Source organism: Accipiter gentilis, chromosome 6 (genome assembly GCF_929443795.1).
Source record: "Accipiter gentilis chromosome 6, bAccGen1.1, whole genome shotgun sequence".
In the NCBI taxonomy this organism is placed as follows: domain Eukaryota; kingdom Metazoa; phylum Chordata; class Aves; order Accipitriformes; family Accipitridae; genus Astur; species Astur gentilis.
The window spans coordinates 5378078-5406074 of NC_064885.1; the positions used below are offsets into that span (position 1 = coordinate 5378078).

Below are 27997 nucleotides of genomic sequence, written 5' to 3' on the forward strand. Positions count from 1 at the left end.
TGGACATCAAAATAGTTTTATACAGATTATTGGATCTCGGTATACAGGTAAAAAAAAACCACCCACACAGAGGGCCCCGCTGAGGGCAGAGCCAGGCTTCGCCTCACGCCGCCCCGTCCCGCTTCCAGGGAAAAAGGCGATTCAAGTCCCTTTTAAAAATGTACATTTGAAGGCACAGTGCACGGACCGACACGCTCCAGGGGCAAGCGCCCGCGGGGGACCGGCTCCTCACCAGAAAGGGCACGGGCGCACCCACGGGTGGACGGATGGACAGACAGACAGACTGACAGGGAGGGGAAGACGCTCCTGCCTTCCCCACGCCGGCAACAAACGGGCCCAGCGCTTACTTGCTGCGGCACCGAGCACGGAGCAAGAGCCAGACACCCCACCTGGTCCTGCTGCGGGGAGAAGTCTCACGCGTTTGCAAAACATCTCAAATCCACTCACCTTAAAAATACGCACCTACTCCAAGCTAATTGCAAAATGCACTCTCAGAGGGAAAGGGCTGATTCCTAACGAGACTTATTGCTAGTGGGACAAAGCAAGGCCAGCTCCGTCCGTTACCTGCTGCCAGAGCAAACAAAGCCCAAACAGAGCCCTAAGAGCCATTTGCAAACTCCACTTTTATATAAAACCCCAGCCGTGGCTCTTGTTAAAGCCCTCAGAAGCAGGAAAAGTTCAGAGATGAGGCAGGGCTAACGCTATTGCGTGCTGCAGTCCATTACACCTGGCAACGGGTCACAGCCCAGGACCAAATCCCATCCTCTGCTCAGCACGATGAGCTGGGAGCAGGCACAGAGATGGTGATGGCTCCTGCAGAACAGAGGCAACAAGAGCAGCTCTTTCACGCCACAGCCATGCGGGACAGGAGCACGGGGAAGGCTCAGCTTCACCTCCCTGTTCCCAGCATACCTCCCCAGCCAGATCTTATCACATGTTTCATGCAATATAATTCCCCGTGGAACAGGGAAGAAAATATGCTGGTGGCTATCCCTCCAGGGTGTTTATCCCTCCAGATATCTGCACAAAATCAGCTGAGACGATGAGCATGACAGCATGCCCACAGGCACGTGGTTCTGGAAGGGCATTTACTGCACACAGAGGGGAGGAACAGCTCCTTCCCCAGGTGACATGGCCCAACAGCCTTCAGCGGGGAATCCACTGCACTGTTCCCCCAGAGGAGACCAGGTCAGAGCCCTGCAGAACAGACCCCATCATACATTTGGGTACAAACACACACACCCCATAGACACCACGTGCAGGTTTCACTAGTGGGCCTCCCCAGGCTCCTGCAGAACAGATGCCTAAGAAGTTGCTGCGCCAGGCTCCTGCACCCCAGAGCTCGGGTCAGTGGGACAAGAATTAAAAGAGAAAATGAGCAGCAAGAAAATAAGTGCCTATTCCAACCCCAGCCTTCTGCCCAGAAAGCACAGGAATGTCAGAGATGCATAAAGTTGAAAATCAAACATTTCAGCCATTCTTCCCTTCTGGACATCCCTTCTGTTCCCCACAAATCCCATGTGTCTTAGGGATGCATGCTGTGGCTCCTCTTTCCAACTTCCTGCCAAGTGCTACAAAACAAAATTTGGCTGCTTTTCCCTTCTCCTTCAGCACAGCCATTCAGCCCTTCCTCATGCTCTGCACCCAGGCCTCCGCAGCAGCAAACACAACTGCAGACACACAAGCAGGTGGAGCTCTTGCTACGTACTTCAGGGACGCTGTAGTAGCAGAACAGAGCCAAGCCAGCAGGCTAATCTGATGCCTACCATCACCAGAGCTTGATGAGAGAGCGTTTCCAAAGTGCTCTGATCACTAAATGGTATCAGGTGGACGATGGCAAATGGTACAGCTTTTCTTCAAAACTTAAGACTGAAGTTGGGCCATGGATACTCCCATGACCTCTCCCTGCTGCTGCAATAATGCTCAAATACAGTGGTCAGATTTCACCGTTTCCTCCTGAATAGTGGTGGACTTGAGCAAAACTGATTAGGTGAAGTCAGTAACTGATTGCTTTTCTACAGTATCCACCACAGGTTATCCATTTGCTTAGAACAACCTTCAGCTGCTCTTTCAGACACTGTGCTGTTGTAATGCTAACATGAGACCCCAAAGGCCAAGTCTACTACACAAACGAAAAGCAACCAGAGGTGATGGGGATAAAGTTTCTTTCTTCCCCAGAAGTCACGAACAGCAGTACCGCAGAGCTGGCAAGCAACTGAACTTTGTCAGAGTTCACTGAAGCTCTGACATTTGCTCCTTTCTCCAGCTCACATCAAGAATGGATATCATCTCCCCCAGCTTTCAGGATGCGAAGTCACTGCCTGGAACTAGCAACACAGTAGAGGTGCTCCACAACCACTGCAGATCATAGCAGGCCACAGCATCTCATGGTGGGGAAAAGCTCCAAGGGACCAGCTGAGAACCAAGGGCTTTGTTTGTTTTTTGTTTTTTTTTTGGTCTTTTTCCAAGGGCTACTCTGCAGAACGTGGAGTGAAGTGAATCTGGCTTCCCCCAAGTACAGAGTGGAAAACATGAAATCAAAACAGGTAGAGAAACTGCTTTGGAGTGTTGTAACTACAACTCCATGCAGGTCTTGGGGCACTTCCCCACCATCTGCTCACTGTGTTGAGATGCTGGGGAAGTGCTAGGAACTCTGCCGGCCACCCTGTTAAGTTGCCTTTCAAAAAACGTCATGTGAACCTCCAGATCTTCACCCAAAAATGTAACAAGCCATGTCCTTAGCCCGAACACAGCCTCCAACACCCACTGATTTGCATGTACATGGGAACAGAGCAAACCCTAGAGGGAAGTTGGGAGCTGCCACCCACACCTCTGGAGAACACATTCTGCAAGCCAATGTTTCAAAACTGAACCACAGGGATCACCCCCCACCACAGGGTCTGGTCCATGGGAACCTCCTTTGCTGCCTGGGAGGTGTCAGTGTTTGCTGGAGTACAATGTTTCTTCTTCAGTGTCTGTTTCATCCTGGAATTCATGGCTCAGGAGGGATTTCTTTGAGCCAGTGGACATCATGCGGATTTCATCCTCGTAATCGTCATGGTGCTGCCGGAGGCGGTGGAAGCCATCCTTGTGTCTGTTGGACTTAATTGAGCAGACACACCAGATGATACAGGCGGTGAGGACCAGAGCAGACATACTGGCACCTGCCAGAGAAATGACATTAAAGTTAATGCCATGTTCCCCTACCCCAGAGGCTCCTAGGCTTGCCACCATCTCTCCTCCCTTCTACAGTCACAACCACTTTCCTCACTGCACTGTGACCCTACTTCCTCCTAGGCCACGGAAGACACACCATGCAAGAGAGCTGCTCCCAGAGCAGGACTACACTAGCTTTCTGTGCTTGCAATCTAGGATAGGATCATTGAGTTTCTCTGCAGACCACTGGGTTTAAACTCTAGCCTCCCCAGCAGCTGCCACCTCAACAACAACAAAAAAAATAATAAAATAAATCTCTTAATGCTTACCTGGTGCCACACCCCTCAAAAAAGTCTTGGGGAAGAAGCAAGATCTCCCAGCTCTATGCACAAACATGCTCTCCCCATTCTAGGCATCTCAAAGTCCATTTTGGACCCTTCAGACCCCTGCAACACTCTCTACTTCCTTCTCCCCTCCTTCCCTCCCTCCTGCTAGCCCAGCATCACCAGATCCAAGGGTTGTTGGACCAGTTTGCAAGGACAAGCACGTGTTCAGAAGGGAAAGCAGGAGATGGCTTAAGTCTGCAGGCTACTTTTCCAGTTCAGTGAAAAGAAGGGCCATTGTCAGCATGAACTTGTACGGAAAGCAAAGCTCAAAAGCTTTAATCAAAAGTGTCACTTTACCTGCAACAGTTACAACCAGCTCCCTTGGCAGACCAAATATCCTGTTTTCAGTATCAAATACAATGAACACAGAGCTGGGTGCATCATGACGTACAAAGACCTGCAGAGGAAAGATGTGAGAGCTCAGACTGTCTCAAAGCCTGCACCTCTGTTAGGTGTCCAGACAAAACAGATACTTGCTGACCAGGGCAGGACCGGGCAGATGCCAAAGACAAGTGCAATGGAAAGAAAAGCTACTGCCCAAAACAACCCTGCTATGCAGGGAAATTCTTCCCCATCCATTATATGAAGGCAGAAAACAGCTACCCTGGGCACATAATCAGCAGCTAAACACAGCCAGCTAGGCAGAGCCCAAACAGGGATGCCTTTACATGACAGGGAACAGGGGGAAGATCTCGGATACGGACATTCACGTACCTTGACATGTTTCTGCTGGTACCCGTCGGCTATCGCATTGATGTTATGCAAACCTGGAGCCAACAGCACATGGAAATAGCCACCTTCTTTAGTATAGACCCTCAAGCCTTCATTAAGAACAATGGTAGCTTTAGAAATTGCCTTGCCACTCTTGTCTTGGACAAACCCATGGACTCCCTTATGAACCTGTAATAAAGCATTTCAAACACTTCAAGTTCAGATCCAAGCACATGGCACATTTGTAACTAAAATAGGATCTAACCTTCCCCTGAAAATACAGCCCATTCTCTATCCCTGACTCCCATAATAAATAAAAGTGCACAATACTGCAAGGACTGCTTAGCCCACTGTGAGGCAACACAGCACAGATGTTTAACTCTCATGTCAACGCATTTCCTGGTCACTTGCTGCCTCTGTTCAATCCATTCTTCATACAGTCTAAACTATGACTGTTTGTAATTACACAGCACCAACAAAAACACAAAGACTTTCCATACTGCTCTCTTCCTCTCCCCCTCCCCACTCGTCCCACTACCTTCACTCCTTGCCAGAATTTCCTCCCACAGACTGTGGCTCACCTCCACAAGCATGCTAAGGAGAGATTTCCTGTGGTCTGCCCACAGGCCAGGAAGCTGTCCGGCACTTGGGAAGTAACAGCAGCTGGTATAAACAGTGATCTCAGGACAATGACCAAACGTAACACTGAAATCCTGCAAAAACCGAAACCACAGTTACAAGAGAAGAGGTGGTATTTAAAAAGCTTTGCAAAGTGCAGCTCGAGGTGGGGAAATTTTGCCCAGACATCAGAACAAATACGCTTTTTAATGCTTGTTTAGTAGAGCTGCAAAGCCTTGTGCCATGATGAAGTACCTTCATACTTCCCAAGTGACTGTGCCATTCAGAGCCACGGATCACACCACCAGGAATATTTTCATCTGTGAGAGCAAGAACACAGCTGTCAGACAAATCTGCTCATAGCAGTGTCTAGCACAAGCTGACGGGGTGTCCTAAAGGATTCAACCAAACATACCTGACTTATTTGGACAGCCTGGCTGGCCCAAATGCATCAGTGGATGGTTGTTTGCATACAGCGATGCCAAATGCTTCAGAGTTTCTTTGTTCTCCACTACAAAGAGAAAAGTGAGACTTAGAGTGCAACTCCTATTCACTGGAGGGGCAGATTCCCATTCTAGCCCCACGATCCTGTATTAAACAGTGACACACATTGTTTCAGGGACATTCCAGATTTTGTCTAACACTGAGGGGTGGTATCAAAAGCAGACTTTATACTGGCTTTGGCAGAAGAAAGGTTGAAATACTGTTGTAGGAATAGAAATGGTAAGTGTTCTGATCCCTAGCTAAATCCTGTGAGGTTTTATAGCTTTACTTAACAGACTGGCTACTCCACACACAAAGGGCTGAACACAAAAGGAGGCTAGAGAACACCACCAGCGCAAACAGCTCTTACACCATGCAGTCACATGAACTTCTGCAAAGACAGCCCCAGGGTAACTGTACGTGCAAGGCCCTGGAGGAGTTAGTCATACCTGTCTGTGCTGGTTTATCATATGGGTAAGTGACAAGCAGAGATCCTCCATCTAGTGCAACAGAGAGGCTGAAATCCTGCTTCAATATCAAATTCTCTATGATGGCTTTGGTCTCAGGCTCTCGTGTCCCCGAGTACCGGGAGTAATTGCCTGTAAATCAGAACAACAAATAGAAAAGGGAATTGATAACAGTTTCCTCTGCTATTTGAGAGGCCAGCAGAAGTACATTCTTTGTTTATGTCTGAAATTAAGTCTGCTGCATGTATTAAAAGGTATTTGTTAGATCTCAGCAGATGCACCTGACAGATCAAATAAACCACCTAGTTCACACTACCCGTGGGGGGAATTCGCCTGCAAAGCTAAACAAATGTGACACGTCACTATTTCCCAAGCTATTTACTTTTGTGATATAGAAGGTATTTCATGTGTGTTTGCTCTCCTCAATGTCACCAAACGGACATTTTCTTAAGAAAGCATTTGGGATGGTCCCAGCCAAACCTGGCCAGAGAGAACACTTTGTCCCCAGGAAGGGTGGGCATAGCACTGATACGGTGCTATGCATATAACAGGCAGTTACATGGGAAACAGAAAAGCATGAAAAAAGGAGACTGTTTCTGGGGAGCACAAACAGAGGGTATTTTTCAGAAATCCAGGGCTGAAAGAAATCAATTAACAGGAAAAATACATTAGGCGTCATCCGACCTCCAGGCTATTCCTAAAGAACTCTGCTTTGTCTTTTCCTTGCAAATAAAAGATTGCAAATCACCATCTGTAAAGGGGATCCAAGCTTTGGAAGCCTCCCAGCAGCTGTGCTGCCTGAGCTCCAGGGCAGGAGTACTGCTCTCTTTACAGGTAGACCCTGTAACCAAACAAATACACCCAATCCTAGAGCAGCTAGCAGGAGACTTCTACAGCAGCCTGCATTTCTACAGGGACACTACACATCACTTTGCTTTAGCTTGCTTTACTTGTGAAGTCTGTGTCCAGATCTCTGCCATGAGCATTAGTCTGGCCTATCTTCGATGTGCAGCCTCTCTCCTGCGCTATCTCACGTCCGTCTGGATTCAAGGAAGGCACAATCACAATCCGCGTTCGGTCAATCAGCTGAACAAAAGGAGAAGAAACAGTACATAAAGTGCAATTAGTAAGGTTCATTCTTTGTACACCTCATTTGCCTAGGAACTGCAGTTAGAGGTTCCCACTTGCCCCATGGATCTCACAAGACCTCCCCATTATGCACAGGATCACTGCAAGCCACAAGCCAGTATTAACAAGGCAAGTCTCTTCCAGTGAGCACTGTCTTCTCAGGATATAGCTGGAAGGCTCCAAGACAGTCCCTTGCATTGGCTCCTCACCTTTGTAACAGCAGTATTCTTCTTGTAGTTCATGCAAAGAAATTCTGCCAGTGCCAGGAGCAGCTCTGTACCAACGGGAGCGTTTCCGTGAATACCAGCAACAAAGCGGATCTTTGGCTCCTCAGGCTCAGACTGGTTGGGCTTGTTGGAGATTTCAAGGGACCAGAGCTGACGGAACTCAACGCTCTGACCCAAACTGCCAAGAGATGAGAAACCAGAGCGTCAGCTCAGGAAGAGAGCGCACCTTCTAGCCTGACCTTAAGGAGAAATCCCGGTGTGGAAAGGAACTGCTGCCAACCTCCGTGAGGAGGCTGCAAAGACAAGTGACACACAAAACACAACCATATCATGAGAGATTTGCAGCAGCACCGAACAGAAGTCACTATGAACATCAGTTTGAACGCAAGCATCTGTGTAAGATTATATCCAGGTCCAGATGTACAGGACACCCAAAGCTCCATATATCTCTATATAGCCTATGACATCACAATAAACGTCGAACTGCTAAATGCTTCTGTGCTTCCAAAATTGAGGGGGGGTGGTTTGGTTTGGTTTTTTTTTTTTCCTTCAGAGCATGATACATCTGGACATCAAACTAATTTATAAAGCACCCGGTGCAGAGGACAAAAGCAGGCCTATTTCCAGTAATGCAGAAGTTGTTGCTACAGTCATGCCATTAAGTTGGCAAACTGAATGCAAGCAAAGCAGGGAACACAATCGGGGCTGATGCAACTGGAAGGACAATAGAGGCTACAGATCAGAAAAGCAGCCTTGGCACCAGCAGGGACAGCACATGAGCATGTTGTGCCTGGTAACAACAAGCAAATGAGGTCCTGGGACAAAGAGATTTGTGCTTTCTGAAGCTGACAGAGGGTAAGCGCTACAGGTCACACAGAAAAGCAGAGGACTGCAGCAGCTGGCCTCCTGCAGGAGGGCAGAGACCTTGGCTCAGGGCAAGCTAACTCCAACGTGTCTCGCACTACTGAATTAAAATCTGAAGGCAGACCATCAAAACAGGCCATCTGAGATTTGTAAGTCAAATTCGATCACTTTTGCTGGGAACTCTTTAACAGGGTGGATGTCAGAAAGCATTTGGAAAAGGGAGGAAATAAAGACTATGGAACAGAGGTATTGGCAGAAACTTGGCGTATCAATGCTGGGAATATTGCCAGTCCCAAGCACCCCTGGGGAACTGACGGCACCCTAGGTTTAAGTCAGTAAAATGACATCTCAGGAAAAAGCACATGGATGTATTTGCAAGTCCCTGCAGATAATACTCTGCCACCATGCCCTTACACACAGGGCTCCCTTGAACTTGGGGACCACAGGGAAGGGGAGGGACGAGCTCCCTATCTCTGCGCTGCATTTGTGGCTCATCATTTCACTACTTCCCTACTACAGGCTGCTGCTCAAGGAGGAGCTGAGCACTGCTGCTTTGAGTTTTTACCTGGTGAGATTTGTGATTTGTGGGTAGTTCAGATTGAGGCCTCGGAGGAACTCAGAGAGGTCCTTGTAAGGCCGGTATCGATAAGGAGAGACATCCCCTGAGGAGGTAAGCAGGAGACGCTCCAGGCCATTCTCAGCAGAGAGATCTTTGATCAGGGTCTCAAACTCCTTCTCGCTGGGGTCGCTGGTGTCTGGGGTGTTCAAGACCGGCACCTTCCCCTCCTCCACTTTGATGTCTGTCCGTGAAAGAGTGAAGTTGACCTGCACCCCACCTTTGCTGCCAACTTCCACCATCTTAGTCACTGGATCATACCTGCCCAAGGAAGAGAAGGCACAAGGAAACATCAGGCATTTGAGACCTCACACAACAAGCCATCCCCCTTCCTGACTAGACACTCACACGGGACTGCTACTGCTCCCCAGCCGAAAGGGAGGAGGATAGAAAATGAAGAGCAAGAACACTTCAAAGGGACAGGGGAGTGGTAGGAGGACAGGCAGCAGCTCAGGGCCCAACATGGCACTAAGCTGCTTTTGGCTCAGGTGTTGCAGGGTTACGTGGCAGACTGGCAGGACAACAAGTCAGGCTGCTTTAACACAGAGGTTTTGGCAGTGGTTGAAGTGATGAAGTAATTTCTGTGGGCAGCTGCCTGCAAGAGAATTTCCCCTAGAGACACTAAGTTATCAACTCCTTCCCCACACTACCTCCAAACAAGGAAAGATTTGGATTATACACCAGTGCCAGGTGAGCAGTCTTTGACACCAGGGTAGCATCACATTGCTAACTCTGCACAGGCCAGAGGGTAGGAGAAATTCCCATGCCTACATCTGCCATAGGCAGAGGCGATGGAACTACTCCTGACTGGGAAGTCAGTCATGCAGCTGTTTGCTCCTTGTGCCACGGCTTGCTCACCCTCGGGCAGATGCTGTGATTTTGTACGTCCCCTGGACCAAGAGGCGCCAGTAGTCTCCGTCCTTGTAGGTGGTCACCGGGTGGTTGATGTCGGCAACGCTGATGGTGGCGTTGAGAATGCCCCTTCCGTCCATCGCATCCAGCACAAATCCCCAGACGCCGCGGTGAACCTGTGCACAGACCGGGAGCCCTGCTGAGTGCCAGCCCTCGCTCTGCCTCCCACCCCACACATCGCTGCAGGAGTGCAGACACCCAGATCCCACCAGCTCCCAGCCCAGGAGGTTCAGCATTCCCAGAGGAGCAACGTGTTCCAAAGGGGTTCAGGTTAGGCTCGCCGGCAGCTGGCATGGACAAAGATCAATTGTTTGGCTCAGGGTGCCACCACAGCACTGTTTGCTCCATGTCTTTGTTTTCATGCCCCAGATACGCTGCACTACCACCAGCCCTGGACTCAGATGGGAACAACACTTAAAGACCACTCCAGTAGTGGTAAATAACAAGGCTGCACCTGCATCACCTGGCTGCTGTTTCCATACAGATTTCTGGTATGTTGAGAAGGAGTGGAGAGGAGTCATCGAGATGGGTTCTGATGGGAATGATTTCTGTGGAGCAGGTACCCAGTCTAGCCAGGAAGCAGCACTCCCTTCAGCCTGCAGACTAGCCAGTTCATTCTGGCACATCTAATGTAAACCCCAGAGGCAGCTCACACAATTGCTTGGGGTCAAAGTGTCTCACCTGTTTCATGAACTGGAGGAGAGATCGACGATTCTGCTCCCAGTACTTTGGCAGCTCTTCAGCTTTTGGATATTTCACGCAGCCCAGCTCAATGGTCACTTCAAAGCAGTTCGTATTTAAGTAATTCCAGTCTTGCATCCCACCTACAACAGGAATGTAAAAAAAGTTTTGACAAGGTCTCCTGAAGGCAATTGTACCAAAGCTCAAAAAAAAAAATAAAAATCAGATAGTAGAGAAAGATGAAGTACAAACTACAGCATGCATTTTATAGCTGAAGAGAGAAGGCTTTTACACAGGGCAACATTCAAGCTTCAAAGGGATGCCAAAATAGCAGACAAATAACCATCCTTCTTGTAAATACCTTTCATGCTAATATACTGCTGTAAAATTTTATGAAACCATTTTCCTAATAGCCAGAAAAACTACCCTATAAATTCCTTCCCCCAGGAATAACTTCATCTGGGTACATTATTCAAGAGGTTATAAAAGAAACCCGAGTCCCATCTGGGCTGACCAATGTAGAGTTTGCGACTGATCAGGCTAAATTCTTTAAGCTGCACGTGCGTTAACTTGGAGGTACAATGCAAGAGACTTAGCGTCTACTTTACCTGGAACGTTGTACCACTTAGCCCCATTAGTGATGCCATGTGGGAAGTACTCAGTGGGGTACATATCTTTACAAGGGCTCCCCTGATACATCTTTGTATTTTCCTAAAAAAAAAACAAGATACAACATGTGAAGCTGAGCCTGCACTCTACAGCCACTCGCACTTTTGTTCTAACGTTAGTCACACACTTGGGGTTACCAAACACAGACATTCATGTAGACACGCGTTTGTATGGCTGCAACACAAAGAGACTGCACCTGCAGCCAACCCTAACCCATAGACATCCTTGCTCTCCTCCCGGCCCGCGTACAGCATTTTCTACCACCGTTCAGTATGTTGGCCCCTGTGCCTGCACAGAGCGCTCCTCCTACAGCACCTGCAGACAGAACATGCTGGACATCCACTCACGGAACAAGAGCTTCCCGCAGGACCCTTCTGCTGTGCCTGCAACACCAGGTGCTCACAGTACCTGCGCCCTCCTCTACCAGCCACTCAGGAGATTCCCGACAGCATCAGGAGTTAACCCAGCAGGATGTGCCTGTTTTCCAGTTAGAGCTTTACCTTGGAGTAGGAAAGCGCCAGCTGCTGAAACACAGCGTCGTCTGGGGATTTACTGTATATGGCTATTCCTTGTTCATCATCATCAAAGGGGTAATTAACCACCAGAGAACCTGCAGGGGAAACAAGCTTTGACTCGTACTTGCACGCTTTCCAAGTCATCCCTCAGCCTAATATGGGAAGTTTTTCTTTTTCTCCAAAGAGTCTTCCGTTTCTCAAGACTCGGCATTAAACAAAGTGTTAAGCCAGTGGCTAGAAGAGACAACAAAAGTACAGGAAGAGATAAGACCGCACCCAGTTGGGAAGGTGAACCCAAGCCACGACACATCAAAGGTTTGGCTCCTACATGTGGAAGGGATGAGCACAGCCTCATAATGATCGTTTTCACGGAGGACGGAAAGCAAGGGGAGGAATTTCCTAGAACATGTATGGTGCCCTTGGCCCAACCGCTGTAGTTTTTCAGCCTTCTGGAGCTTATTGTGAGCGCTGACAGATTATAACATCTCTGGCTTACTGAAGCTTTCTCTAAGCAAGTTGTACTAACAGCACCGTGGAACCCCAGACACCACCGCTGCTGGAGAACTGCCAGCTCCCTCGTACCCACACACGGTACTTCTGCACTACAAAATTAAACATGCTAGCACAAGGCAACCACCTGCGAGTTACCACAGCTACAAGCTTGCAGACAAACTGTCTAGGGAATAAGCTGTAATACAGAGACTTAATTTAGATCACTCCAAAAAGATAATTAAATTACAGCAAATTTCATAGTTCTGCCATGCGATTCAAGGCAGGGAACCCTCAGGATTACAATGTGTTCCCTTCACTTTATAAATACTATGAAGCCTTTAACAGCCGCAGCACTATATCACATTTCCAGACCCAGCTGCTGAGCAACCGCTGACAAGAGAGTCCGTCCCCATCTCCCAGCGGGCAGGGTGCTAGCTACTCCCCAATCCACGTGCTCCCTTCAGAGAAGTGGTTGGGATCCTCCCAGCAGCCTCTTCAACTCCCTACAAATGTGCTTGGGGACACAGTTTTCACCCTCTGCTTCTGGCTTCTGATCCATCTTCCAGCAGCATGAACAAAAGGGTTGATTTACTCTTTGCGTAGACCCTTTGCAAATGGCCTTACCCTCACTGCAGGAACCTGGCTGCCTTCGCCCCTGCCATTTCACAGCAATGCCAAGGGCAGAGAGCTGCAAGAGCTCCAGTTCGTGCCTAGAACACTACAGAGATACCCCTGCAAACTCCCATCCCTCGAACCTCAGCGCAAAGGAAGGAGCTCGATTTGGTTGCCATACCTCCGTGCAGGTTTGCCGAGAGCACAAATGGGTAATTCTTTAACCAGGTCATGACAGCGAGAGTTTCTGGCTGCAGAGGGTCTGCCACATGGAAGAACTGATCTGGGAAGTTCCGGTTCAGGTCGTAGTTCTTGCTGTTGTTTCTGCCAACGGTACCTCCTCTGTCTCCTGAAAATTAAACACATGTTCAAGCTTGCACCCTATGCAAGCTCCCACTTCAGTGCAGAGGCTTCATCCTCTTACTACAGAGCTTACAGTTATCAATTCACAGAAAACAGCAGAGAGCACAACAGTGCTGGCTCCCTACACCCCCGAGTGATGGGACCCCCACGCTCTTCTTCAGCGACAGGCCTGCTCTGCGCACAGAGGCATCCGGGGGCCCTTTCAGCAGGTGTTTGCACAGGCTCCCAGTGCCAGCCAGACCACAGCGAGCAGAAAGGCAGCGAACCATGAACAATCCCAGCAGCCGGATGTCACGACCGCAGAAACCTCAGAGCTCACCTTCTGAAACCAGCCGGACAAGTTCTTTGTTAAACCCAAGCAGAGCTCTGCTTCCAGAAAATCATTCTGGACGGACTCTGTTCTACCAATCTGCAAGAGCCATGCAGTTTTAAGGACCTCCTTGAAGGATGTTTTTGCCAATTTCAACATCATGATAAAAGTCTATATTATCCTTGGACAAGTGCTCTGCAGACAGCCTGGCTCCCGCATCACATGTTACTAAGAGCATGGACCAAAGCACAGCAAGTATGAGCTGTGTCAAAGGAATGTCTTTTTTTAAAATAAGCCTTGGGATAGCCACAAACCATAAGGGGACCCAAACAGGGGCAACATATAGCTCTGACGAAGCATAAGAGCTCTCTCCAACAGCTTCAAGCATCGGTCGGCTGCCCACATCCTGCAGTGCAGGGTCCACCCACTCATCCCACGGCACGCACCAAGTCCCTTCCCAGCCTCCCTGGGCGGAGAGCACTTCTGCTCCAGCAAAGCTTCCAGATTTCTTAGAGAGGTACCATGAACCCAAAGGATTGTTCTCAGAGCTAGAAACCCCACAGATGTTTCAACACAGACAGCACTACCTTCCTGGGACTTCTCATAGCCATCAGGGTTCATGGATGGCATAATGTGGATCCGGGTGCTCTGGACCAGGTCTGTCACTTCAGGATCTGTGCCAAAGTTCTTGCAGAGGTACTCGATGAGGTTCAGGAGAAGCTCTCGCCCCACAACTTCATTCCCATGCATGTTACCGATGTACTTGAACTCCGGCTCCCCTGAATACATAAGGCCACACCAAAGAGACAATTATAACCACTTATATTAAAGCTCGGAGACATCTCACCACCCTGCACATTGCACTCTCGGGCCTTTCTGCAGGACCAAAGGGCATTTACCTAAAATTTACCCTTCTGCTTCCACAACACCAAAAAGGACAAACATTGTTTCAGGGAAGCCGCTTGGTCCTTCTGTCCCCAGAGCTCCACAATCAGCGTAGATGTCCCCAGCAACGCACTTTAACTCAACACTAGTGCCACCCACTGCACCTGGTCTTTTTAGAAAGGATACTGCAAGGAGCAGCTCAGTGTCTCTTCAGACAGTTGCCAGCTCTACGTTCCTTTTTGCTCTGCCCACAGTCTCCCAAAGCAAAGGGTCTGGGACAAGTGCCTCGCTTAAAAGGATTTCCCACGTTACCTGCTTCATGGACGCCAGGGTTGTCAGAGATCTCCATGACATAGAGCTCCCGCAGCTCCACCGACTTGCCCACGGAGTAGAGTCGAGTTATGTTGGGGTACTCGTTGGCGTACCGCCGCAGAAAGATCTCCATGTCTGAGAAGTGATGGTGGCGGAAGTCCACAGGTTGGACAGGTTGATGGAGAGAGGTTGGGCTTGGGGCCTCTGCCTGCACCGGGGTGGGGGTGATGGTAGAGACAGGAGCAGGCGTTGCTGTGAACTGCGTGACATTAAGAGCTGGTGGCATTACAGTTGGCTGCAAGGAGAAATCCACTTCTGTGGCAGCTCCCTCCTTCACCTCGATGTTCTCTCTGGTCACTGGTGTGTAACTGTGAAAAACACAGCTGGCTTCAGGAAGGAGGCTCTGCAGAACAGAGGCAAAGTCCCCTGCAGCCTCTCCACCATTCCAGCCTACTCCTCCCAGCCTGAACGCACTGGGATGTTAACGACAACATGAGAGATTCACCAGCGAACAAGCTGACTGGACTCGTCCTGCTGCCACCGGACCCAACTACGCTGCTGTCCGTTTTATGTCAGAGGCACACGTTCCTGTTTACAGACTCAACGGGGAAGAAGCCACAGGTGTGTCACAGGGCTAGCCTAGGGGCAAGCTACGCATTCACACCCAGCCTTGAGACAACACAAATTCTTACTGGGGCAACCCTACTCCACTTTCTCCCTTTGCCCAAAAATTAAGATGCAAGTTGATACAAGCAATCACACAAAGGTGACAGAAATGCTGTGCACCCAACAGCACCCCGCTGCAGCAGGGCACGGGGTGAACAAACACAGCTGCAGTTCTAAGCTGGAGACCTTTACTGCTGCAGCTTCCAGCCAAGCCCCTTAAATACACAAGATGCTTTGGAGGAAGAAATCAAGTGAAGGAACACAAGCAGTTGGCAGTGTGCATGCAGGCTGCCACAGAGACATTACCCCATTACAACTGCAGTCACGTTGTAGGTCCCAGGCACAAGCAGTCGGTGGTAATCACCAAATTTGCCTGCTGTGATGTTATGAGCAATACCGGCAACAACAATGATTGCGTTCTCCAGGCCAGCTCCAGTGACTGCATCCCTGACAAAGCCTTTCACACCAATGTGGACCTGAGGAAAACAATGCAAGAGCCGGGCTGAAGACAGGAAACACCAGGGGAACCGTGTCCGTCCTCACCCAGCAATACCCCCCTGCCCTTCCCCAAATGCAGCAGAGCAGGACAGCTGCCAGGCAAAGACATTCAAGGGCCCACGATTCAGACAGCGCTTGGCCAGATGGCAAGGACAGGAATTCAAGCATGCACTGGGAAGGCAGCAAGATCTCAGAATTGATCCTCCCTAACAAACCCTCTAATTCATCAACACGGGCACACAACAATATGAACATAGCATACTGAGGGACAAAAGGCAGCTGCCTCCCTTTCCAGCCTAAACTGTCACCTACTCAACTCATACACTGGGCATCTGGAGACAGCCTGGCAGAGGATTCTGCAAGCCAAGGTCTCAGCAGTGTTGGTGCTTTTGAACATCACTGCAGATTCACAGCAGTGAGGCTATACAGATACTCTGCATTACTTAGCGAGATCTGCACTGACCAATCCCTCTAACACAACCCCACGAGACCCCTCTCAGCAGAGCTCTGCTATCGTGGAGGATGTGGGAACTGTGGCAGAACCACAGAGATACACAGCAGCTTTGTAGCCACCAATCTCTGCGCAGCAACTGCAGCGAACAAAGCCACAAGAGCAACTGCACACAGTGAGCTCAGCCCACCACGGACACGTGGGTTTCACGGCTGCTGTCCCCATTCCCCAACCCAGCCCACACTACCTTCTCAATGAAAGCAAGGAGAGAGTCCCGGTTGTTCTCCCACTCCTGCTGAAGCTCGGAAGTCGGCGGATATTTGCAGCAGGACAGCTCCAACGTGATCTCAAAGCAGTTGGCCCACACATAGTTGTAATCCTGCATCCCACCTAAGAAAATGAGGCAGAGACATGTCCCAAGAGCAATGCACAGACATCCCGCCATGGGGGACACATTTTAACTTGTCCTTCAGCCCCCCCCAGCATCTCACCATGACACTGCCCTAGCTCCAGAGTGAACAACCTAAGGAGGAAAGTCAGATCAGATCGTTGTGAGAGCCTGTGCTGGGGAAGATTGAGCTCCATTTCTCCCAGTAACCAGCATGCTAGGCATTCAAATCAGCCACAGACAGTTCCAAGATGACAGTCCCTTCAGTCTCACTACTCTGTCAGCTGAATTCAGCAGCAGAGCACTTGGAAATTCATATGGATTCACTCTACTGTGAAGACATTTTCCAGACACTACAAATCCAGTGTGCCAGGGCAGGCGCACCAAGGTTTGAACGCTACTGCTGCCAAGTCCTTCACTATGTGTTCCAAGGTACCTTTAGATTTATGAGGTCTTCCTGCAAGAGAAGTTACTCCACCCAAATAAGCTTCAGGCCTCTGATACAAAAGAACACACCAGACTATCAACCCAGGAGGTGGCAGCTCGAATCTGCATGCAGAAATCTGTTTCAAGGACCACACAGCTCTTCTACCAAAAAACTCTTAGCAAAACTCCAGATGAGAAGAATACTTCCCCTTCTCTACTTCCTCAGCTGCTCTTTTCCTCCAACTCCTTATCTGAAGGTCTCCATTTACTTGATATTTAGAGCAGCTCTAGCAGAAAGCCTGACAAGGTCTGACGTGGTGACAGCACGCAGCGAACTGCAGCAAGTCACCTTCAGGAAACTCTCCTCTTGATTTGGGAGGGCAGCGATGCCTCCCTCACCACTGAGGACTCCTGTGACCCCGCAGCAGCCAGGTCCTGCAAGAGGAGAACAGGACACAGACTTGTCCACCTGAGAAACTCGAACTGGGAAACTTGCTCTTTTCTCTGAGACCTCCAGCCAAGTCACCAGCCTCCTCCCACATTTCTTCTTTAAGGCAACACAATCAAATCAATTTAAGGATGTTGCAGCACAGCTTACTAGCTTAGTGTTAAACCAGCACCAGAAAACAGGAGTGCGTTTCCCAGTATTAAGCTCATCTTGCTATTCTTGCCCTTCAGAGAAACCACAGGCACTGCTATGAATTGAGAAGGTCACCTTGTTCCAGCAAGTGTCCTGACCCCATTTGCTGAAGCTTATGTTCAACCCTCAGCAAGCAAACCTGTTTCTCAAACAAGAATGAATCACGTACCAGCAGGACTTGAGGTCCGCAGGTATCAACACTCATGATCAGGAGCTCAGAATTCAGCATGCTGCTGAAGGCTGCAAATGTTCAGCCCTCTAAACATTCATGGGAGCTTTCAACAGTAAAAAGGACATTCCAAAAACACCACAAGTCTGTGAAACAGGTTTCAGAGTCAAATCCCACCACATGACTGTAGCCAGATCTCATGGCCACATGAGAGGATCGTTCCCACCACCACCACCACCAAATCAGGCAGTTGTTTCAGCATGGAAAACACACCATGCTAAGTTTTACGCATACTGACGATATCTTCCGGGTACACAACCTTATTCAGTTACAATCCAGGCAGACCGGCACGCCATGGCCTTGGCCACCACTTCCTAGACAGCTCCATCCCAACCTGCACAGCCGCACCTGGGACCGCTCAGCCCAGAGACCCCTGCGCACTGACTGAATGACTCCCACCGGGGTGAGCGGGACCCAAGGGTGCAGGCAGTGGGTCTCTTCCAGATGAGCTGAGGAAGTCAAACTGGCTCTCAGAAGCCCATCTGTCACGGAACAGCTATACATTTGCTCTGCAGGAGACAGATGCAAACTTCAGGAGGAATGAAAGCAGAAGACAGCCTGTGGTACGTGTCACGGCACCAGCCTGCAGGACCCCAGCAGGCAAGTCTGTAAGAAATGCATACTTTGCGCTCCCAGCCTTTGCTTTGCCCACCAAAGTGCTACATTTGTGCTATGCTAATAAACCTCACTTGCTTTGTCTGAGCAGTTTTCTAGTCATTCACAAGCGAGGGAACCTCCAGGGTGCTGGCCAATTAACCAGCCAGAATGGATCAATACCACGGTGCAAATGCACCACCTGGCATTTGCAGAGGCTGTGTTAATGCACGGCCCGGAAAAGCTATCAGCAACACTCTACCCAGCAGAGGAAACTTATAATAAACGTGGTGGCTGTAAGCATTCACTGTCCCAAAAGGTCAGGGACCGCATCTCTGAATTCAATAGCCCCACTGCACTCAGGTAAAGCAGAGATGGACTAACAGCATAAAGTAGGATTTAGAAGAACACACCCCTGGGAAGATGTGCGGGACGGTACCACAACAAAGATGTCCCAGTTCCTCTCAATTCTTCCGGAAGCCTGCTGCTAAGGGAACACGAAACTTTTATTGTAACAAATCAAACGTCACTTGCTGCCAGAAAAAGCATTGCAGCTTGTGCATCGGCTGAGATCAAAACAGGAAAGAGACTTTTCTGTCCAGCACAAGGGGCCAAAAAGTGTTGGAGGACTTTAAAACTCTCAAACTCGGTTCAAGAGGTTAGAGGAACAAGGCCTGCAAATCTGATACGTAGTTCTATTCAGCTCCTGTTACCAGGCTCCAAAAAGTAACCCACAGCAGGCTGCTCTCTCGCCAGTAAACACCATGCAGAGTGAAACAATTTGCCAGCCTATAACCATCTGTTCATAGCAGGACGCTAATGCATTTGAAAACATCCATACGTAAACCAGAGCCATTATGAAGCATATTTAGTGCTTCATCTGCCATTCAAGCAAATTTAGGACAGATGCTCACCCATAATAGAGCAGCAACGGACCAAATTAGAGCTTGCTACATCAATTTCGGTAAAACTGTCTCTTTGAGAAAGTAGTCCATTGCATGCTTGAAAATTTGGATTGTATCGGCTGCACATATTTGGCCTTCACACGGCCCGGCTGCAGAGCAGGACAGTTATTTTTACAGCATATGGAATGACTTATTTTTCCACATACCATCTGCACAGCCTCTCCTGGCTACGCAGAAGATCTGGAGGTGTAAAGAGAAACCTGTACACAGCCTACCATTAGCAGAGCACTACATTCACAGAGCAGAGCAGAAAAAGCCCACCCAGGGCAGAGGACTGTCAAGATTGCAATGCTTCTACTCTACCTATCTGTTTGGGTAATATCTAGGATAACTTGCTGGATTTATTCCAGCATTTTTTAATCACAGGGTGTCTTTTTAGCCCACATTCCATAAAGCTTCAGCCTCCCAATGAAGCATCATACCTATTTCACCAGTGAGGAAAGCAAAGCAAAAGCAAGCAGCTTACAGTCACAGCAAGTGACTGCTCTCTCCTGCTCTGTCCCACTCTTTGAGCATCAGGAGTGCACTTCGGGGAAGGATCCCAGACTTCTTGCAGCACAAGTGCCGCAGAGTTCACGCTGACAAGCATGCCTCTGCTCCCTGCCAAGCTCAAACCAGGCAGCCAAGTAGGAGAATGCAGCTCTCTAGAGTCAAGCCCGGGGATCCAGATACCATAAATACACCCCGTGCCAAAAGAAGCCTTCCAGGCCAGCCAGGAAGGACTCTATTTTCAAACTGTTCTATGCAGAAACCTCTCTAATTCCAGGTCTCGCTGGAACAGACATTAGGAGATAAGAGACCTGCCGCTAAGTTAAAGCAGAGAAATAGTCGTGTCTGCTCTGCAGAGAGAGCAGATGGCACAAAGCAAGCTAGACATGATTAAATACGTGGCACAGGTCACTTATTCTGTGGACAGAACCAATTGTCTCGTAGCATGAGACCGGGTGAGCACCAGCACCAAACAGGCAGAGGAATGTTTTGGTCTATTAGTCTGCAATCATTAAAACTCAGAGGAGGTGAGGTCTGAGCCTCCAACTCCAGCGGCTGCATCACCCAGCCCAGAGCAGCACAGCCCTGCAGCCTTCTCGGGGCTCTATCAAAGAGGAGGACAGGGTCTTCCCAAGAGCTGCACCATCACAGCACCACCCAGCAGCCCACATTAGATGTGAAAAAAGGCATCGCACCCTCGAACCATCAAGCCAATACTTTTCTTAAGAAGAAAGAAAGAATTGCAACAAGAATTTTATGAAAACACGTACAAACGCATAAGGGCAGCTAATTGTGCATATCCCAGAAAGACACGGCTGAAAACTTCTACAAGAGCTCACGCTGTGCAACTGCCTTCTGCCATGCCCAGGAAACAGGGGCCACCACAGTGATGCCATAAGCACCCACTATTCTCAGCACTCATCTTAACTGCTCTGAGTTTGACACCACTAAAAGCTGATCAGAAGCTCAGTGTGGCTAGTAACCACAGTCAAAACAACCTAGTAAGCACACATGTAACCTAAATCGACTTTCAACCTGAGAAGTGCCTTCTGGTAGACACCAGAAGCACCTCAAACGCTTGGACATCAGAGAGTCAAACTAGCAAGGAAAAAACCTCTTAGGAAGGGACTGCAAATAACGACACGACCTTCCAAGGCTGCCCACAAAATACCCTATCAAACGTTACGTTGATATTCAGTTTCTGAACTGGGCTCTTCACAAAATAAAGGCAAGCACGTTCCTCCCACAGACTAAGACTTAAACGGTTTCTCAACCGCTTTCCAAGCATCATCTGGACCATACACCCAACCAGACTTGCATGCATTTACTTGATCTGAACCAGCCTCTCGGTAGTTAAAACCCCCAGAGGTTAAAAAGGAAGGAAGAATAAGAGCATGTAAAACAGAGATAGCCCCTAAAAAGCAACCCAGTTACAAACGTGCTTATCTATAGCAGCTGGAATGTAGAAGCCGAATTCAGCTGCCTGGCAGAGAGCCATCTTTCTCTGTGCACACTTGACCTTAACAATTACTCCAATGGTTTGTACTTGCCACCTCGGTTTGACTCGCATAAGAGGTTGTTTGCAAACTCAAATGAAAGTTAATGGGGTCTGGCACCAGCATAAACTTGAACTGGTAACTCCAGGACAATGAATCCCATGGCAGTTTGCTTTCCAGCATGTTTGATTTCACATGATAAAACGTGGCAGGAAAATTTCCACCTGTTGAGACTTTATGTTCTCATTTCTTTGTTTTTCCTGGCCTTAGTTCACTTGGAGCCTGCAGTCTCTCCTGGCACAACCTGATCCGGAGGCCAGAAGCGTGTGCCCTGCATCGTTCACAGAACTCTGTGCTCTGGTTCTCTCTAGAGCTCAGCCCAGGGAGCTCCTGCAGAGTACTGGGATTTCCCCAGCCTCATTTTACCACATATTTAAATTCTGCAGACACTGGGAAAGGCCTCCTGATCCGAGTATGAGCCTCAACAGTCCTTGGCACGGAGCTAAGCAAATCAGATGACTCAACAGAGCCACCGTGGTGGTTTTGCTACTTCTGTCACACGCTGCCTACAACTGACTCCCCTTTGCCTGCTCTTCATCCACCACTAAAAATAAACGTTAACACCTACAATCCCTGAAGGGACACAGTAACTTCACACAACATCAAAATACACGTGTACCAGCCTCTGCGGTATCTGTTGGTTCACCCATGCTCTCCCCTGGATCTCAGCTCCCGTGGGTTACACTTTACATGAACTCCTCAGCCTGGGATGTGCTCCGAGGGCTGCCATCACCCTCCACGTGTGCATCTTCAACAGCAACAAGAGGTAAATTACTGCTTAGGGGAGAGACCACACAGGTGCCCAGCAGCTCCTGTCTTCAACCTCAGTAATGCTCCATTCTGAGAGTTAGTGCCAGTACACCCTCCCTATAATCTCTGCCCGTGAATTGCCTACAGCCATCAGTGCTGAGCCCGAGACTGCGGTTTGTCACAGCGAAAGAGTTTATTTCCGCAGAGGCTGAATGCTGGAGGCTATTGGACATAATATAGGCCACAGCAATGGTGGCACAGAGCAAACTGGTCTCAGTTCACACCTTGCCATTTCCTGCGAAAGGAAAGTAGGTGAAACCTCTGCTCTGCTCACTGGCAAGACAAAGGCAGCCTCAAAGGCTCACACACCAGCGCCACAGCCACTAGCCAGGTGTCCCACATCCTAGCAGGAGGATGAAGAAGTTAACCCTACAGTGAAAAACGCTGCTCACTGCAGGCAGGGGAACACAAGCCCAAAGCTCTGGAACCACCCTCCCTTCAGAGAACGCCCATCCCACTTCATTACAAGGGCAGAAAACATTAGAGCTGCCGCTAACAAACTTCCCGGCTGAGGTATTTGCTGGTAACGACTGTCACCAGAACAAGGCGGCACAGATCATCCAGGATATCCTGTTCCCCCATAAGCAAATTCACCAGACTACACAAACCTTTCTCCTGCTGGACTTTTCACAGCAGCAGAGTGAACCTTGAGCCAGCAAACACCAGGGCTGGTGTGCTCAACAGGGTGGAGGGAAGCAGACAGGTGCTAGAGAAAGAGATAAAACTGCATCTTATTTGAACATGACACCTTATTTGATCAGTGAAGTCCTGGGGAATGATTCAGCCACCGCTGAAATCAAGACTTCCTCTTGCAGCACAGAGGTGATGTGTTCAGGCCCAATAACAGAACCCTCTCCCTCCTTCCCAAGCAAGGTGGATGCAGGGTTAAGATAGGAGTCAGCTCTGAAGCCTATGTTTTGCAAAGACACCGTCTTAGTAAAATTTGTTAGGCTGTAAGCTCTGAAGGATAAACAACATTCAATGTCACTGCTTGCTCAGCACTACCACCTTCATCCCCTCAGCCCTAGCATGAGGGAAAGCAGAGCAGTCCAGGCGCAGCAAAGAAACGCAACTTCTTCAGATCATTTATGCAAATTTTTTTGTTGTGTCCTCACCACAGAAGTTTCTGCACTGTCTGGCGAGGCCACGGTTGTACAACATCCGCTGAGGGGACATGGCAATGGTGTAACTTCTTCTAATGACATGGCCAAGATTTCTCTTTCTGCCAGCCCACGGAGCCTTTTCCACAAGAGCATCTTGTCACAAAATCTGTCATTTAAATCCCATTTACAGCAAAACCAACGCACGCAGAGCAGCCCACTGTGTGGCTGAGACAGGCCAGCCACCTCCACACAAGCAGAGTGTGCACCAGGAGATAATTTGCTTATATTCAGATCACCTCCAACGCAGCTGCCTAATGGAGTGATCAGGAGCTCTCCTAGAAGCCCCAGCAAACTGAATTCCAGATCCCTTCTACATCCTGCCACGCTGGTGGATGAGAACAGGCTGTGCTGGTTGTCACCCTCTGCACAGGTCTAACAGCAGAGCAGTTCATGGAAAAGCTGCCTACCCCACTTCCAGCGAGAGCAGCTAGCTTAGCTCAGACCACACATTTAAGTTTTACAGTTTTACAGCAGACTATTCTATAATCATTTACAAAATTACAAGTTTGGAGGTTAAAAAAACCATCACGGAATACTGGCATTGGTTTAATACTTTTAATACTCCATCTAGAGACCTAATGACAGTTCACTTGGCAAACAAAGCCTCCCACAAGCAGGATAACTCTCCAGCATCTAACAGGGTCAGGGAGAATTCTCCAGTTTGCTGCAATCTCTTCCCTGTGAACATCTCCCAAGCTGTGATTCATCAAGCACTTACTGGTGTGCCCATGATGCCACCTCCCTTCATTTCAAGCTGCTAGAACACATTCAAAGTTAAAAATATCACTTCACCCACTGTCCTTTCCTCTGTGATAATCACCACTGGTTTGGATGTCAGTTCTCAGCGGCAGCAAGAAACTCTTTCTACAAGACACTCTGTTAGGTGAGCTAGCAGTTAGAGCGATTCACCAGCACAGCTTACCTTCTACATCATACCACTGGGCACCGTTTGTGATACCGTCTTGGAAGGTTTCTCCCTCCTCGCCAGGGCAATTGGGTTTGCCAGTTCTCATTATGGGGTGATGTGACGCGTAAGCTTTTGCCAAATATTTGAACACTTCGTCATCAGCTGATTTACTGTAGACTCCTGTGGGCTTATGTGTGGGAGAGTCATCATAGGGATAGCTTGCAACCACTGAGCCACCATGAAGATTGCCAGAGAGCAGAAACCTGGGGTTGGGAAGGAGAAGAAGAAAAAGAAGAAAGAGTCATACTGGAACAATTTCAACAGGAAGGTGGCTATAGCTGCCCAACCAGTTATTCTGCTGCCTTCCCACCCAAACTGTGTTCTCAAGAGCCTCCAAACTCTATTTAGGATCAACAAGGCAAAACGTGCCCACTGGACAAGGTGCCCAGCCGTAACACCACTTTGGAAGGGGAAGCGATCAGACCCTGCTCCATCAGCCCTGTGCTGGGAGAACGCCTGTGGAGCTGCTGCTACACCAAGGTTACGTTAACAGATATGTACTCGTCCAACACCGAGTCAGCTACTGCTGGACAAAAAGATACACGGTCCTGGGAGATGTATCCCCTCGTATTAACGGTAGCCTCCAACACAGCAAGCAGGATCGTCAGAGGGTCTGAACAGTGTCCGAGCGGGAGCACGTTGGAGACGTCAGCAGATTTTTGCAATAAACCAACTCTCAGGACTGGTTTATTCACTCCCCAAACTGACATCTGGCATTACTGGAGATGAAACAAGTTTCTTGCTGCAGCCTAAGACAAAGCCCTCAAACTCCATGACAGACAAGCAGTGCCCTGCACATAAAGTGATGTACACGGCTCTTTGTCAAGCTTTGAGCAACGCCTGGTAGGTACGACAGAACTGACTGGTACAAAAAAACCCTGGATGCGACAGAGCCGTTAAAATCCCAAGTCAGAAAATATAGCACGGCATGACCTGTATCACACTAATTCGATCACGGGCAGCATAAGCATTTCAATGAATCCCAAAGGTAATTGTCTCTGCTCTTCCTCTCTCCACCAAATACAGCACTGAGGGGAAAAAGCGCTCTCCTCCTCATTCAGTCAAATGAGATTTAGTTCCTGAGCAGAGGTAACGTGACCAAGACCTTTGCCTTGCTTAAAATAGTGCACACAAATTGCATTACACGTGCTCTCTCTTTTTTTAATCAAACAGTTCTGTTTACCCATTCATTTTTCTATCAGTAGTTATGTTAGCCTAACAATTGTACCAGCATTAACTGGTGCTGCCAGGCAGAGAGATGCACAAAGCACCATGTTCTTCCTGCTTCACCCTGGCTTACATGCAAATCCCACCTCAAACACTCACGCAAAAAAAAAAAAAAAAAATAAAAAAAGAGCCCAAGGTATTTTCAAAATTATATTAAGAACGCGCATTAGTTTCCCTAGTAACTAATTTTGAGTTGAACCAAGTCTGGAGGGATTATCAGTGCAAACTGCTGCATCAGAGCTGTCCTAAAGGATCCTTAGGACAAGCAATTACTGGTGCAGTTAATGAAATTCCTCTAGAGCAATAATCCCCATGGGCAACGCCATCCACCAAGTTTTAAGAAAGATAGTTTGTCCAAGCAAATTTTGTTCCCTAAAACTGAGCAAACATTATATAATGCTAAACGTTGTGTGCGTTGGTTGGATCCAACCAAGAGCCCTACAGTGCACTGCGGCCGTCAGCCAGCCCCTCTCCATTTCTCTCTCTATGCCTGTTATGGGAAGAGGGCCACAGTTTGTTTCAGTGCATTGCTCGTATCTGATCAGACTTTGCATTCTGGCTTTCTCTGCTCAACTTCACACGGTTGGTTGCACTGACCTTAGTGGTTTGGACCTTCCACAGTTCTACTAAAGAAAAGCACACAGCAAATGAAGAGACAGTGCCCAGTCTGGCCACTGCGCTTTCTGGGGCTGCCCCGGGCCCCAAACCAGAGCCGGGCTTCAAAGGTGCCATCTCCCCTCCTGGGCTGCCCCGCTCCGGGCACAGAAGCTTCCCGCCATCCGCTCCCTTGGAAGGCGAGAGCCTAACGGGTCAGCGTGGGCGCTTAAGGCTCAGCCCTGCACGCTTCGACAGGAGGACAGATGGGGAAGAGGGCTGCAGGAACAGGGCCCGTATTTGGAAACGCTGCTGCACAGAGTGTTATTGCTAAATCCAGGGAATTTTCCATAAAACACAAAGACGGGGGGAAGCCCTGCTCGACACAACTTTCTGTTAACGTGTTTGTACACAGACCGGCTACGCACTTAACCCCAAATACTTTAACCATCCCACAGCTCATGGCTTATCGGCTCCAACAGCAAGACCCGCAAGCCAGGCTGAAGACAAAGCGGACAAGAAGTTTCCAGCTTGCAGGCTCCTGGAGAAGGGAGACACGTGGATGACCACAGCGACCGGGAAGGCCCGGCCGCATTGAGGGCACGGGCTGCACCCAGCGGGGCTAGCGGGGCTCCTCGGCAGGTGCACGGCAAACCGCGGCCACCGAACCGATCTCCCGCACACGCTACCCAGTACGAGGGTTAGCCGGGTCGCTGGGCGCAGGATTGGCCCCAGCTGCCATAAAGGGCCAAGCCAGTGCAGGAGGCAGGCCGGGGAGAAAAACGGCTTGGGGTTTTTTTTTTTACCCCCCCCCCCCCCCCCGGCAAGCCCTGCTAGGAAGCGCTGGGAAAGGCTGAAAGCAGGCTGAAGCCCCCAGGGAGCGGAGCCGAGGCTCTCGGGGCGGGGGATCCGGTCCGGTCCGCACTCACTTGTTGCGGCGCATCCAGCCGATGAGGGCTCGCACCTCGGGCACGGGCTCCAGGTCGGGTTCGGCGGCCCCGAACTGGTCGGGGAAGCTGCGGTTGAGGTCGCGGCCGCGGCTGTTCTCCCGGCCGCCCTCCGCTCCGCCGCCGCCGCCGCAGTCGCCCTCGCGGGCGCGCTCGAAGCCGTCGGGGTTGAGGCTGGGCAGCAGGTAGAGGTCGGTGGTGTTGAGCAGGCGGCCGATGCGCTCCTCGCCGCCGGCCCAGCCCCGCACCAGCTCCTGGGCCAGGCGGAGCAGCAGCGGCCGCGCCAGCGGCTCGTCCCCGTGCATGTTCCCCACCAGCTTCACCTGCGGCCGGCCGGGCAGGGCCGAACCGCCGGGCTCCTCGTCGGCCCGTTCCGCTCCCAGCCCCGCCGTCAGGCGCAGCACCCACAGCTGCCGTCCCTCCACCGACTGGCCGATGCTGAAGAGCCGCGCCAGGCCCGGGGGGGCCGCGGCCGCCAGCGCCCGCAGCGCCTCGCCCAGCTCGGCCGAGTGCAGGTACCGCAGCGCCTCGCCGGGCGCCGCCGCCGCCTCCGCTTTCTTGATGTGGGCGGCGCGGGCCGGGCCCAGCAGCAAGGCGCAGAGGAGCAGGAGCGGCGGCAGCCCCCGGCCGAGCAGCCCCCGCGCCGCGCTCGCCATGGCCCCGCCGCACGCCCGGCCTCGCCGCTCCGCGGAGCCGCCGGGCAGTGGGGAGGAGGAGGCGGCGCGGTGGCGGCGGCTCGCCCCGCCCAGGGGCGGGCGCTCCTTCCGCCACCCGCCAATGAGCGGCGGGGGAGGGGGGAGGAGCCGCTAGGGCGAGGCGGTGAGGGGCCAATGAGTTGCGGTAGGGAGCGCTGCGTCACGATGCGGTGGGGCGCCGGGGAGCACTGCGGCGCCCCCTGCCGGCCGCGCCGCTGCCGTGGCCCGCGCTGCCCCCCCCCCCCCCACCCCGGCCCCGGCCGCCGCGGGGGCCGAGCGGGGAGC

At 50.3% G+C, this 27997-nt stretch overlaps 1 protein-coding gene across 1 annotated transcript; it reads right to left on the minus strand.

Annotated features, from left to right (window-relative positions):
- On the minus strand, window positions 1–27713 carry CPD (carboxypeptidase D). The gene is made up of 21 exons (XM_049802467.1): window positions 27000–27713; window positions 24205–24452; window positions 16270–16412; window positions 15380–15549; window positions 14408–14775; window positions 13798–13989; window positions 12719–12886; window positions 11419–11528; window positions 10858–10960; window positions 10250–10392; window positions 9515–9684; window positions 8606–8917; window positions 7159–7354; window positions 6772–6907; window positions 5804–5953; window positions 5287–5382; window positions 5127–5191; window positions 4835–4966; window positions 4257–4442; window positions 3840–3939; window positions 1–3164 (listed from the first exon to the last, which is right to left on the minus strand). The coding sequence occupies exons 1-21, from the start codon at window positions 27671–27673 to the stop codon at window positions 2938–2940; spliced, it is 4089 nt and encodes a 1362-aa protein (XP_049658424.1). The 5' UTR covers window positions 27674–27713; the 3' UTR covers window positions 1–2937.
- Between the last annotated feature and the right edge of the window lie 284 nt (window positions 27714–27997).